General features: G+C 43.7%; 1 protein-coding gene across 2 annotated transcripts in view; it reads left to right on the forward strand.

Annotated features, from left to right (window-relative positions):
- The window catches only part of Dnah7 (dynein axonemal heavy chain 7), a 211,976-nt gene that overhangs the window by 21,131 nt on the left and 177,819 nt on the right, over positions 1-13,026 (forward strand). For both annotated transcript variants that reach the window (XM_010631953.2, XM_010631954.3), the window contains exons 6-10: positions 2,161-2,248; positions 3,455-3,635; positions 5,143-5,218; positions 6,940-7,065; positions 11,316-11,435. In XM_010631953.2, the coding sequence (XP_010630255.1) occupies positions 2,161-2,248; positions 3,455-3,635; positions 5,143-5,218; positions 6,940-7,065; positions 11,316-11,435 (591 nt within the window). The remainder of the gene's footprint in view (positions 1-2,160; positions 2,249-3,454; positions 3,636-5,142; positions 5,219-6,939; positions 7,066-11,315; positions 11,436-13,026) is intronic.

Consider the following 13,026-nt stretch of genomic DNA (forward strand, 5'->3'; position numbering starts at 1 on the left):
GGAATCAAACTGAGGACCTTGCACTTACCAGGCAGGTGTGGTACTTCTAAGCTAAATCCCTGGCCCTCAATTTACATTAAATTTAAAAATGAAATTTTTAAAATGAATAAAATTAGAACACGGACACAATAAGCATTTAAATAAAAACAAAAGATCTCTCTTCTAGTTAAGGAAGTTTCCTTCCTTTCCCAGTAGTTGAGAGAGTTTATCAAACGACTACTGGACTTTCACCAAATGCTTTTTCTCTGCCTGGAGAAGATCCCTTTGTCTTGTCTCAGTCATCAGCTAGGCCTTTCAGTTCGTTGCTGGATTCGATTGGCTAATATTTGAGCCTATGCTCATGACGAATATCACCTGTACTTGTCGTATTCTTGGGTTTGACATTGGGTCACAACTCTGCCTTGAGATAGTTGGGAATGTGTTCTCGTGGTTTGTATTTTCTAAAAGAGTTTGTATAGAATCTGGGCCAGGATGTAGCTCAGTAATTCCACCACCTGCCTCACAAGCACAAGGTCCTGAGTTTGATCCCCATACCAAAAAAAAAAAAGTTTATATAGAATCTGTATTATTTCTTCCTTGATAGATTCATTAGTGAAGGTATAAACTTTACGGGAAATTACCAAATTACTGATTAAATTAGTTCACTCGATATAAATCTATACTTTGGCATATGAAAAGCAACCAATGAGATACTGAACACATTGTGAGAATACAAAACCAAAGTCAAATGATCATCTGTTTGATTGGTCATTTGTTTCTGCTGAGTGGAATCTTTGCCCATGGCCCTAGGATGACATACTCACGGTCATAGAGCTGAGAGGGTCCTTGCTGTCACTGTGAGAATGTCCATATATGTTCCGAGGACCTCTGCGTTCTCCCTTCTCCCTGCTGGGCCTGGCTGCGTCTGTCGAGGTGGGCATAATTCCCAGAGGATGAAGAACATTTTGTTCTCTGGACAGCAAGGGTGGTAAGATGAGGATATCTGCCAGTTAACCCCCCAGTTACTGAGGCCATGCCCAGGACGGTGGCGGAAGATGAACCCTATTTCTTGATTCCTGAAATCCATTACTGTTTCTGATTCCTCTTTTCTGTGCAATCAATGACATCATGAGATCACACCTGAGTGTAACATAAGCATCTCTTCTCTTGCCAACTACTGAGTCCCTGGGAGATCTCCCACCAACCCTCTCTGACTCACATTCCTGCAGTTGACAAACACTTCCGGAATACCTGTTGTGCACTGGATTCAGCTGAAACATTCCCCAAGCAGTGACTTTTTTGTTGTTGTTGTTCATATAATTTAAAAGAATAAGGGTAATTTCCACAAAATATTGGATTCCTGGATTTACAGAAGATGAGTTTGAAGAGTCACTCTGAGTACCACTGTAGTGTGGCACCATGGACAGGTATCCAATAAACCTCCTCTCCCCTCTCACCAGTTGGTAGGAAGGAGTATTTCTTACACAGCATTCCTGACCTGTACCCATCCCAGGCAGTTGGGATTTAAAGGACGACCCACTAACGCTGAAGAGGTTAGTTATTCCAGAAAAATTTCCTTTGCCCTGAAGATGTGAACTGTGTCTTCCTGCAGAGTGGGGTCCCAGAAAAAGTCACAAAATGTGGCTCCTATATGATAGGTTTTGAATTGAATTCTGGTATAAACATACGGTGTTATATGAACACATGTCCATTAGAGAGACAGAGGACACAAGTCTCCATGTCGTACATTGACTGGTACATCTCTAGAGATCTAAGAAAAGGCTTTTGGAGGGACCTCTCTGTGTCTTCTTCCAGAGAGCATTAAAACCCTATCAGTGCTGCTTTTGAAACCCATCCTTAACAATGACCAGACTTTCTTTAGGAATAGCGCAGCACCCTTGCATGGTCAAGCAGGACAGAGCTTGGCTTTGTAGTAATGAAGACAGTGGGTGAGCAGCAAGGTGCTGTGGCCTTGAACTGGGTCTCTTAAGTTGCTTGCAGTGTAACTGCCTCCCTACAAATGCAGAGAAGGTATTTGGGAGGAATGCGGCACTAAGAAACGTTCACACCATTTACAAAATGTTCAGTATTTGTGTTTTCTCATACGTTAGTAGGAAACAGTTCTGTTTATATCCAACTGCCCCTCATGTACTTTGAACATTGTGTCTATCATTTTCTTAGGCAGCAGGATGTTGGCTTAGAATCGGCTATCCCTGAAGAAAGTGCGATTCCAAAGATGACCACCTCTGCGATAGAGAAGGACATCTTGGTAACGAGTTATTTCTTTTGTCTGTAGAGTTGAAAATAATGGAAGTAATCGGAGACATTTTTGTCTTAGACATTATTCTGTGCTCCTCCCTTTGGAAGTCTGTGGATGTAGGAGTAAATGCAGAGTTCCATAAAATTCCTCCACTGGACTAACTAGAAAAAACAATTCTCATTTTTGCCACCCGAGACCATGATTAAAGAAACTCAGATCTACCACTTTCCATCTCAAAGTTAGTCTGCATCGTGTACCACTTCTACATGCCTTTATTCTTGAGGATAAACTATTTTAATTGTCTAATGTACCTCTTACAGAGTATATTCCTCTAGAAATAGAAATTTTCAAGTATTTCAGTTACACAGTGTCAAGACTTATTTTCTTGGAGATGGGGTCCAGCTGTGTGGCTCCAGGTTGGCGCAGACCCCTAGACAGCTCTGGGAATGTGGCACATAGGTTATTTGCTTTTCTCTTAAGAGAAAATATGATAAGATTGAGTTGGCTTTTTTAGGTTTAGTTGCAGAGTTGGTGCTGTGATAAATAAGTGGGTTTGGCTTGCAGGTTGGGCAGTCGTCTCTAAAAGGTTCGCCATCATGGTACACTTGACCGACCCTTTCCCATCAGCTCTGGAGTAGCTGGGAGCGTAGGGGAGAAGCACTACGCCACCTGCCAAAGACTTTAGCGCTCCAAATTTGAAAGTATTTTGAAGTTTAATTTTTTTCTAAAAACACTGTGTAAATTCTTGTGAAAATGTATTGAAGTTGAATACCTATTTTTGGAGCTATAATAGGTTTTAAATGAATTTTTGTGAACAAATGTGATAGCAGTTATAAAATTATGTAGAATATTACTAGGCCAATTAGACATCGTTCGCATTCCATTGCATAACATTTCTGCAATTAACATAGGGATATTAATTCGCTTTTAAACTCTACTTCTGATCATTCGTGATCAAAGAATAAAAACTAACATTTTCTAACACTTATAAAACTAAGCTCTAATTCATTGTGGACTTTGGCGCTAGAACTTGTTTATAATATAACTTCACGAACTGACAGAAGGGCTTTAGGTTTTATGAAATACTTATTTTTTAAAATATGAAACCTCTAATAATGCTCATGTGAATCGCAGAAAATACTTTTTAGCATTTGCAGGCACTTAGCTCAGGCGCTTGGACTCTTCTCCCCCACACCTCCCCGCCCCTCCTTGCAGAAACATTACTATTACATCCGCCACGGCATTGATACGGACCACGTGGCCCCAATGGAGGACTCTTGGCTGGAGCATGTGCTGGATTTGGTCCCACAGCACCTGAAAGTCTTCACAGACAGTGTCACTGTGCTGTCAGATGAGATGCGAGAGGATTACCTGCTCAGTGTCAAGAAGTCCATAGGTAAATCGGTGCTACTCTTTGCTTAGGAATCGGAAGATGTGTCGCATTAGAATCATGATTCTTTGTGTGTGGAAAACTAATACTTTACACTGCAACTATTTCCTGTATTGTGTTCTTCCTGCAGTGTTGCAACATTACTTAAGATCTTACGAAACCAGAGTTGAGTCGAGCAGTTATAAGAGAGCCCTCGTGCTCACAAAGTTGAAAACCATTATAATCTGACCCTTTACAGAATAATTTTGTTGGCCCAAGATATAGAGATAAGTTTGACTGAGTCATAAAAATCCAGTTTTTACTTGTTTATTGAGATAGGATCTCACTACTTAGTTCAGACTGGCTTTGAACTCACTATGTAGCCCTGGCTGGCCTCAGATTTCTGGAGGTCCTCCTGCCTCAGCCTCCTATGTGCTGGATTACAGGTGTACATCACCACGCCCTGCAAGAATCATTTTTAAAACACTGATTTCTGATGCCATCCGAATTAAAATCCCCGTACTTGGAATCTGTACTTTTAAGAACATTCTCCAATTGTCTGTGATAGTAAAGCTGGTATGAGGAATACCTTATTCAAAGTCAAAGAAACCATAAGGTCCCAGAGTGATGTGGTGACCCTTCAGGAAGAGAGTGGTCACTGCATGTAAGATTCTTATTGTCTTGGTAATAAAAAGCCAGAGCATGTAAGGAGGGAGATAAGATAGGTAATCCCTAACCCTGCAGCAGAACAGAATGTGCGAGGAGGCGAGAAGTGGAGTGCACACTGTATGGTGAAGAGTCTCCCCTCCCCGCTGGTCCGGAGAGGCTTCCCAGGTCCTGGGCAGAGCCCAGAGGGAGGAGGACGTGCCTAGGAAGCTGCTGGCCCACACGTGGGTGCTCTCAGGGAAGGGGACTCTTGGGAAGGGCCTTTGTCAAGTATCTGAGAGTAAAAGACGGTCTCTAGAGGATTTTAAGCAAGGATGTAATAATATACTTGCACTTTAGAAAGAGCATCTTGAAGATGTGCAGGAGAACTAGAACTGATTGTGAATTGAACACCACAAAAGACAGCAGCGGAGGTGTCTTGCTTTCCTCGTTTGCAGTCCACAGCAAGATTGTTTTCACTCTTAGGGGATTTTTAAAAAGACAGAGAAAGAAAACTACTGAAACCCCACTGAAGCGTTTTCTGACCTGCAATTCAACAACACTTTTGGTGAAAGAAATAAAGGAGAATGTAATATAAAGGAGAATTTCCAACGGGAGAAGACACATTAAGGGAATGTGTACTCTGAGATACCGACGAGATAGGTTTTCTTACAGATTTTTAAAATTTTCTTTGTAAACCCACAAATAGTTCATTATTTCAAAATGAAAACCTCTAACAAAATTTAAGCAATTTTAATAGGATTAGTTTTGTAAGTGCTTGGAAATACACTATAATTAATAGTTACAGTAGTATACAAACATTACATAAAGGTTATATGAATCATACAAAGGTTGTAGTATCGATACAAACTTTGCAATTTTCTTTCAGTCGATTTTGTTTTAAAAGACCCCAGAGAAAAAGACGATGATACAAAGACAAGTGAACTTCCGCCCCATCGTGCTGAGTAAGTGGTTGGGTTTCTTTATGAATATGCATTTTATGTGATCATTTCTATATACACTTGTATCTTTACACACTGGCTACATTTTTATATATGTGTTTATAATTTATATCTAAGCATATGCATAAAGTGTCTAGCTGAGCATGCGTACATATGTCATGGGCCTGACTCTTCTCGTGAGCTTTATTTATGTTCTTAAGTCCTAAGATGTTATGTTTACAGACTGATGGATAAGTGGACAGAGAAATAGACGCATGGACAGATGGACACTTAGCTGTTAAAACAAAAGAATCTGGTGGACTCGGGAGGCTGAGGCAGGAGGATCTCTGTGAGTTTGAGACCAGCCTGGGCTACATAGTGAATTCCAGGTCAGTCTCAACTACATAGTGAGACCCTGTCTCAAAAAACAACAATAACAACAAAAACTCTGGTGGGAAAACTTGATACAGCTCTTTGTTGCCCCACGGTAGGCGGCACAAGCTTCAGATATGGAATGGGCATAAGTGCTTGATGGCAGTTTGCACAAAACCCAGATTAGGACCTGGAGCACATATGTACCTACAAAATATGCTTCAGTTTATTGTGTGGATTGAAATATCGAACATAAAATGAGAACATACGCTAGCTGTGTATTTTCTCTAAAAATAAGTAGCATTTAAAGATAAATCTCATAGGTTAAAGAGTGGAACTTATTTTTACATGATTAACCAATTTAGTTTTACTTTGTTTTTGAATATGTCATTTAGCAGCGCTCCAAACTATCTCCCCTGTGACAACACACAACAAAACAACCACCAAACACAACCCGAGGTCCAGGCAGCCATTCCTGTATATGTTCTATGAGAACACCTTTGCTTTTCTCCTGGTGACAGACAAAAGCCGCCCTTCATAGTAACTGTGTCGGTGGCAGTTCATCTCTGCCTCGAAAAACCGAGTTGCTCTTGCTGTGTATTAAATAAGATCAAGTGTTTAAGATCGTGAGAAGAAAACTTGTAGCCATAGAATGGACATGTGGGTTAGTGTCTGGGTCAGATGCCCTGCCGTGGCCCGGCCCCTGGAGCTGTCTCCATCCTGGAGCAAGAGCAGGATCCCACACCAGCAGCTACCGGTTACCCACCTCACGTTCATTGCTTTTGCACCACGAGGAAGCTGAAAACGCAAAGGCCCTGCTGTCCTGAGATGGGGGGAGGTCTGTATTCAGGACGGTGACGATGGCAGCTCTGCGGTGGTTTGCTCACGTCATGGGGGCTGCAGACTAAGTGCGTCTCCAAGTGAGGACGGGAGACAGCGACTATGGCTTGTAGGAGATCCTTACATGTTAAGGGAGGACCAAGTTCAACGGTGTTTCCCTATCTTACAGAAAAAGGAGAGATTCTAAATGTTGCATATCCTGAAATCAACAGACCCTCTGGTGTGAAAGGAAGCTGGCTGCTGATCCCATTTGGTTACTGTACGTTACTGGTAGACTCAGTAGGGTCAGAGGCGAAAATTAGTTACTATGTTAAAGTTCAAACCAATCTGATCATCACTATTGAGGAAGTCGTACTAACCCATAGAGATCATTTTAAAACACACTGCGTGTCTCGTTATTCCCATGGGGATGCACCGTAGTTTTCATTCAGATCAGCTCGTGAGCACCCACGGAGTACACGTATCGCAATCACCTTACCACTGCGTTAGAGCCCCATTCATGGTGATAGCTAAGTATTCCTCTTTGTTTCCAGAATGGAAGTTTTGCCCAAGCCTTGGAGGAAGTCGTTCTTGGCTGCAAGCGCTTCCACTAGGGATCACCTGAACGCGATGAGCCCCACCATGCTGGCTGTGCTAGATTTGTGGCACAGTACATTTAAGTGAGTATTTGGGGTCTCACTGAGATTTTGGAAAGAGGGGTGAAGGCTATTTTTTTTATCACATCTTAATTATTTCTACTATCAACTTCCATTCACAACGTTCACTACAAATACGATGTAAGGATTCAAGTATGGATTCAAGTGAGCAACGTGTGTGTCCTCCCCGACTCCCAGGGCCACATGTACTCTAAGGGTAATCACAGTTGAGGAGCCAAATTGTCAGGCTGTGTTTGAAGTTACACAAACGAGCCAGGTGTGGTGGTGCAGGCCTGTAGTCCCAGCACTCTGGGAGACTGAGGCAGGAGGATCGCAATTCAAGCCCAATCTGAGCAACGTAGTAAGACCCTGGGGATGTTGCTCAATGAGAAGGCCCTGGGTTCAGTTCCCAGTGCCAAATAAATAAATCACCCAGAACTGCAGCTGCCACAGTCTCTGGCAGTATTTAGAAAGCTGCTAATCTTGCCCAGGGGGATGGCGTGAGGTGAGGCCACCCCCTGTGATAGGGCAGATGGTACCTCATCTCCAAAGCTGGACTACAAAGGGGGAGTCACTTTCCTCCTCACTGGGACGCAGGACCCAGAACACCTAGCTCAGAGGGGAGAGGTTTATTTGGGCTCATGTCTCAGTCCATAGTCACTGGCTCCGGGGCAGGACTGCCGGGCACAGGACCTGGCGGAGGAAACACTGCTCACCTTATGGGAGACCAGAAGCAGAGAGTGAGGGGGGAGACGAGCCCTTCTGGATGCCCCACCTCTTCCACAGACCCCTCCTAACAGCAGCTCAGCCGTGAGCCCCACAGTCCCATCGCCTTCTGCAAAGCCGAGGCTTCGGGGACCATTTTAGACCTAACCCCACAAAGGTGGTCTGAGGCGCCTGGTCTCGCCACCCAGCCTCAACCCTCGCTAGGCAGGACCTGTGCGGTTTTTACCACACGAAGGCGAAGGACCCTGAAGACTGCCTTTGGCTGGCGGCCTGCCCGCTCCGAGGAGGTGTGATCCTCTCACTGTGTCCCCCGTGCTCTGCAGCGTCCCTTGTCTGCTTCCCTGGCTTACACAAACGGGAGGAGGGGCCTCTTTACCTCAGGTTCTCCTGTTTGTTTACCTCTTTGGATACTGGGGTTCAGATTCCTCTTCTGACAAGGCCCATGGCTTCTTTTTTCCTAAGGTCGCACAGTACATTTTATCACTTTCACCAGACGTCTGTGTACTTGAGCTCATTGCATTTTCAGAGCAGCACCTCCAAGTTTTGTTCTCTTCCACATCAGTTCTCAGAGGAAATTCCCAGAACACATACATGGGGGAGCCTCCCTCGCCTAGGAAGTGTGGTTCGCAGACTGCTAGACATTGTCAGGGGTGGGAGACAAAACAATGACAGAAGAAAGGAGAGGAAATAGCAAGGCTGAGATCAGAAATCGGTAAATAATAGATGTGCCCCAGATGAGGCCCCAGCGTTGGAGAGGGAGGGAGGGACCCTGCGAACACCCAGCACCTGTGCCTTCTCTGTGCGGCTGGGGCTGGCGGTGGTGAGCACCTGAGCCCCGGGGGTACTCGGGGCAGGAACGTGCAGCTTCGCATCCTTGGTGTTGACACCTGCGGGACCCCCGTGTCACAGAGTACGCGAAACACGGTCACAGCCACAGCCACGCGCGTGCATTTTTGCTTGTAAAAACAGCATATAGAGGAAGATGACAACAGGACGAAGTTATAGGATATAAATGACGGAACTTGAGTGTAAGAGGGAGATGTCGAAGAAGGTTAAACTCGCCTTGTAAGATAAAACAGGTGTTTTACATCTACGACCTCACCAAGGTGAACCCCCCATATTAGAACAGGTCACAACATTGGGTACCTTTATGGTAGAGCATTCGGGATAAAACTAAATCACTCTTAAATATATTTAAAAGATGTTTAATGGAGCTGTAATACGAAGAATACAAAGAGGAGTACAATTACACTGAGAAGCCACTCACCTGCCCCCCAAATAGGACAGAATTTAAACATTTTGACATCATGTTTTGTGGGTGAGGCTTGGAGAAATGGACCCCTTTTGAGGGAACCCAGGCATACTTACCAAACTCACAAATTCCACTGGAATCCAGCAGGCTTACTTCTGGGAAGGCAGCCTGTGGATACACCTGAAAACGTAGGGAATTATACAGGCATAGCTTCCTTCACTGTGGTATTTATTTTTTGAGGAATAATTGGAAAAAACTAAATATCCATTATGATGGAATAGCAGACTAAGTGTTTCCTCGCGGTGTGGAATTCTCATTATATGCCGTAAAGTAAGAGCCAGGAAAATCTCAGTGTGTCAGTATGCAATGGTCACCAGGATGGATGAAAAAAGCAATGCACGGCATTACCTGTGGTGTTTCGAAAATAAGGAGGACTGGCCAAAGCAAAACATGTTTTTCGAAGATAGGGAAACATTCCTAGGCCAAGCAAGAAACATAGGAACTTGGGGTGAAGTCGGAGGGGCAGTTTAGTCTCACTAAGAAGGGAGATTAGTTTTGAGAAGCAGAGAAGAAAGTCGGGGGCTGACCTGACACCAAGTCCAACTTGTTGGGCCAGGACTGTCGAAATCCCTGACACCTAAAGTCATTAATGGAGCCGACAGTGGTTTCGTCTTGTGGTAAGTGTCAGTGACCAGAACTTCCAACTGGATGCAGCGGGTAAAGGAAAAGAAGAACTCAGAGAAGATCCTGAGGTCTGCAGACTGGGTGGTTGGGAGCTTGCGGGTTCCGGAGAAAGTCGAGAGTGATTTTGGTGATAGGAAGACTCGTACTATAAAACTTTTGAGTCATATGAACAGTTTCCTCTGCTAGCCAAGTTTAAGTTAATGCCTAGTGAATGATAAGAACATTCTTTTTCCTGCCCATTGTCTTAGCCGATGGTTTAAACCGCTGTTCCACAGCTGGATTACTGGAGGGGCCGTCCTGAGAAAGTAGGAGTGGCATCTGGTCTTCTTAACATCTCATCCCCTTGATTAAGTGGGAAAGCGTGACTGGCTACTTCATGGGAAAGTTGCACTGTGGAATCTCGCTGTCTCAGAGCATCACAGAGGGACCTGGGCAGGAATTCTGTCCCAAATCACGTGCCATGGAACTGAGGGACACTGGTCTGGTGACCTCAATGGCAAAGTGAATTCCAGGGCCCCTGCCGAGGGACTGTTTCCTATTTGGTGTTCATCCCTGCCACATGCATCTGTGCCCCGATTTCAGCTACAGTCTTAAAGCACAAAATAACGTTGAAACCTGTTCGCCAAGAAGCGTAAAAGGAGAGCAGATTATATTTAGTACAGGCTGTTTGCTACACTTTGGAAATTTTTCGTGCAAAACATCCATTGCATTGCTCACTTGTCTAGAATAAGCCAAGCAATGGCTGTATCTATTTTGTGTGCCTACTGTATCATTTATGTCATGTACCAAACGTATTACAACTTGAGATGAATCATAGCTTGTGGAAGAAATACACATACAGATTTGAAATGTGTTTTGTTCAGTGTTTTACGTTGGTCTTCAGGTACAAAATGTGATGTTTTGAATGTGTGTTTACTATCTTCCAGAGAACATTAAAATTTCTTAATCATGTGGAAATTTAGACCAGTTCCTCAAGAAAAGGAAACTGTATTTAAATTGAGGTGACCAGCATGATGGTACTAAGAGCTAATACTGCTTTTTGTCTTGATTAATCGTCTGCCAGGGAGCAATTTTAAGTGAGAAAACCATCTATGTAACAAATATCTGTAGCACTAGTCAGGAGGGGATTGTATTGGAAGTCATGGGTTTGAGCAAACCCTGCATTAGGAAAAAATTGAGACAGGTTCAGAAGATCATGCTGCTCTGTCTTGAGTGTGAGAATGTCTCCTCCCGGTGGCTGCCTGCAGGGCTGATTTCTTCTCAGAGGGTGTGAGACTTGCTTCGGAAACAGCCCCCATCGGGACGGAGCCCTCCTCTTTTCCCGATTTATTTGCTCGGCTTTGGGAGCCAAAAGCAGCCTGTGCTCTAATCAAATCCCAGTTCTTGCACTTTTCTACTTCCTGGTGAAGATTCATAAGATCATTCGGTATTCCTATTGAATGTAACAATAGAAATTACTTTTAAATTCAGAATATCTCGTGTTCATGAAAGTTTGTTTTTATAGAACATCCCTTTCACGGCAAAACCTTAGGAATATGAGAAGGAACCCATTGACAAAAAAATGCCCCCAAAGCCTTGATCTTGACTCATCCTTTGCTTTAACCTCTTGCAGAAAATTACGTTTAGTTGACACGGAAGAGTTTCACAATCGCCGAGATGCCCTAGAGCTGTCGAGCTTCCAGAATATTGTCATGAAGCACATGGAGACGGCTAAAGACGTTCTGTTAAAAACGTAAGTGCTGACACCTCATGTGGGGAAGTTCAAGTTTAGAAATGTGATGAGGGGGCTTCCATTTTAGCTGCATTAGGAAATCCCATTTCAACGACATCTTCATCGTTTCTGACAGTTGTATGTTTTAGTTGTCCTGCCTGATGCACATCCAGAGGGCCACGCAGCACAGACTGTAGAGGAACTGAAATGATCATGACCAGTGGTTGCCTTTTCCTACACGTCTCCTTCCTGCCTCTGGTCTGAGAGCAGTGCTGGGTGCTGTGCAGGGAGTGGCCGTGAACTAGTCCTTTACCGGATATTAATTTGTCAGCTACTACGAAGACATGCAAGGCACTGTGCCTCTTTCCTCTTGATTTGGGTGAGGGATGCAAAAAAAGTTTAAAAAATGCTTAGGAGGGAAACTACATTGTTTAAATGAGCTTACAATCTCGATGGAAGTTGTGCTTATCAAGTGATAATTAAACTTCTCCAAGGATTGCCCTTCAGAATGGAATGGCCACGTAGGGCAATTAAAGATGTAAGTGGCAGAACAGCGTAGGAAAAGTATCTCTATCATGGGTTATTAATTCATATAAATACGACACTAAAATTGGATCAAATTTAAAACAAACTTCTAGGATAGCTTTCTGATTTCCAGATGTTACTTAGAAATGCATATTGATTGTTGTAGATTAAATCTTTCCTGTTTTTCTCCAATAAGTTAGGATCAAATTCTTTGTTTGATATCACTTGAAAGAATTTTAGCTTTTTAAAAATCGAGACATGAAAAATGAAGTCTCATAATTAAAGAGAAGAAAAATGACCTCTTAAGAATAGAACACGAATAAATGATCTTGATCCATACCTTGAGGCTGATGTCCCAGGAATGCGCTGCTACCGGAACTTTTAGCAAAATGCTGGTCAAAGTAAAAAGTAGAGCACACACCTTTATCCAGTAATTGTTGCTGAGAAATGTAGATTGACTAGCTGTGTCTCTCTGGGCTTCCTGACAGTTTCTATGGCAGAGAGCTCTCTGGTTACACTTTTGTGAGCCAGAGTGTGTTTGAGTCTGCGGTGCAGAGCATTAGCTCACAGGGGAGTCCCGATTCACCAGTGATTGATTTTGACACCTACACCAAACCCCAAGGTCTTCCCAGGCCTCCTCTTCCACGTGTCAGCAGCTGTCTGACTTGTTATGCAGCTTTCCAGAAACCTTGCTTTCTGTGCCCTGGTGCTTCTCTGATGATAACCACCATCACCTAACTACAATCTCATCATCCCCTAGAAGTAGAGGCTCCCTTGGTCTTTCTGTTGTTGGTTTTGGTACCGGGGATCGAACTCATGACCTTGCACGTGTGAGGCAGGCAGTGGCACCACTGAGCTCAATCCCCGGGCCCCCTCAGTCTTTTTGTTGTCTTTTCTGTATATTCTCTCAACAGTTTCCTGATTTCCTGTATCTTGGCTGTTTCAAGATCTTTCTTGTTTTCCGAGCACTGGATCCTTATTACAGATTGGATGCTGAGTGTCTCCAGCTGAATGTCACAGCGGCATCTGGATCTCAGCATGTCCATAACAGTTTTCTTCTAAGCCAGTTATTCTTCCTGTTGTAAAA

This window comes from Fukomys damarensis, unplaced genomic scaffold (genome assembly GCF_012274545.1).
Source record: "Fukomys damarensis isolate Sample0158 unplaced genomic scaffold, DMR_v1.0_HiC HiC_scaffold_26, whole genome shotgun sequence".
NCBI lineage: Eukaryota > Metazoa > Chordata > Mammalia > Rodentia > Bathyergidae > Fukomys > Fukomys damarensis.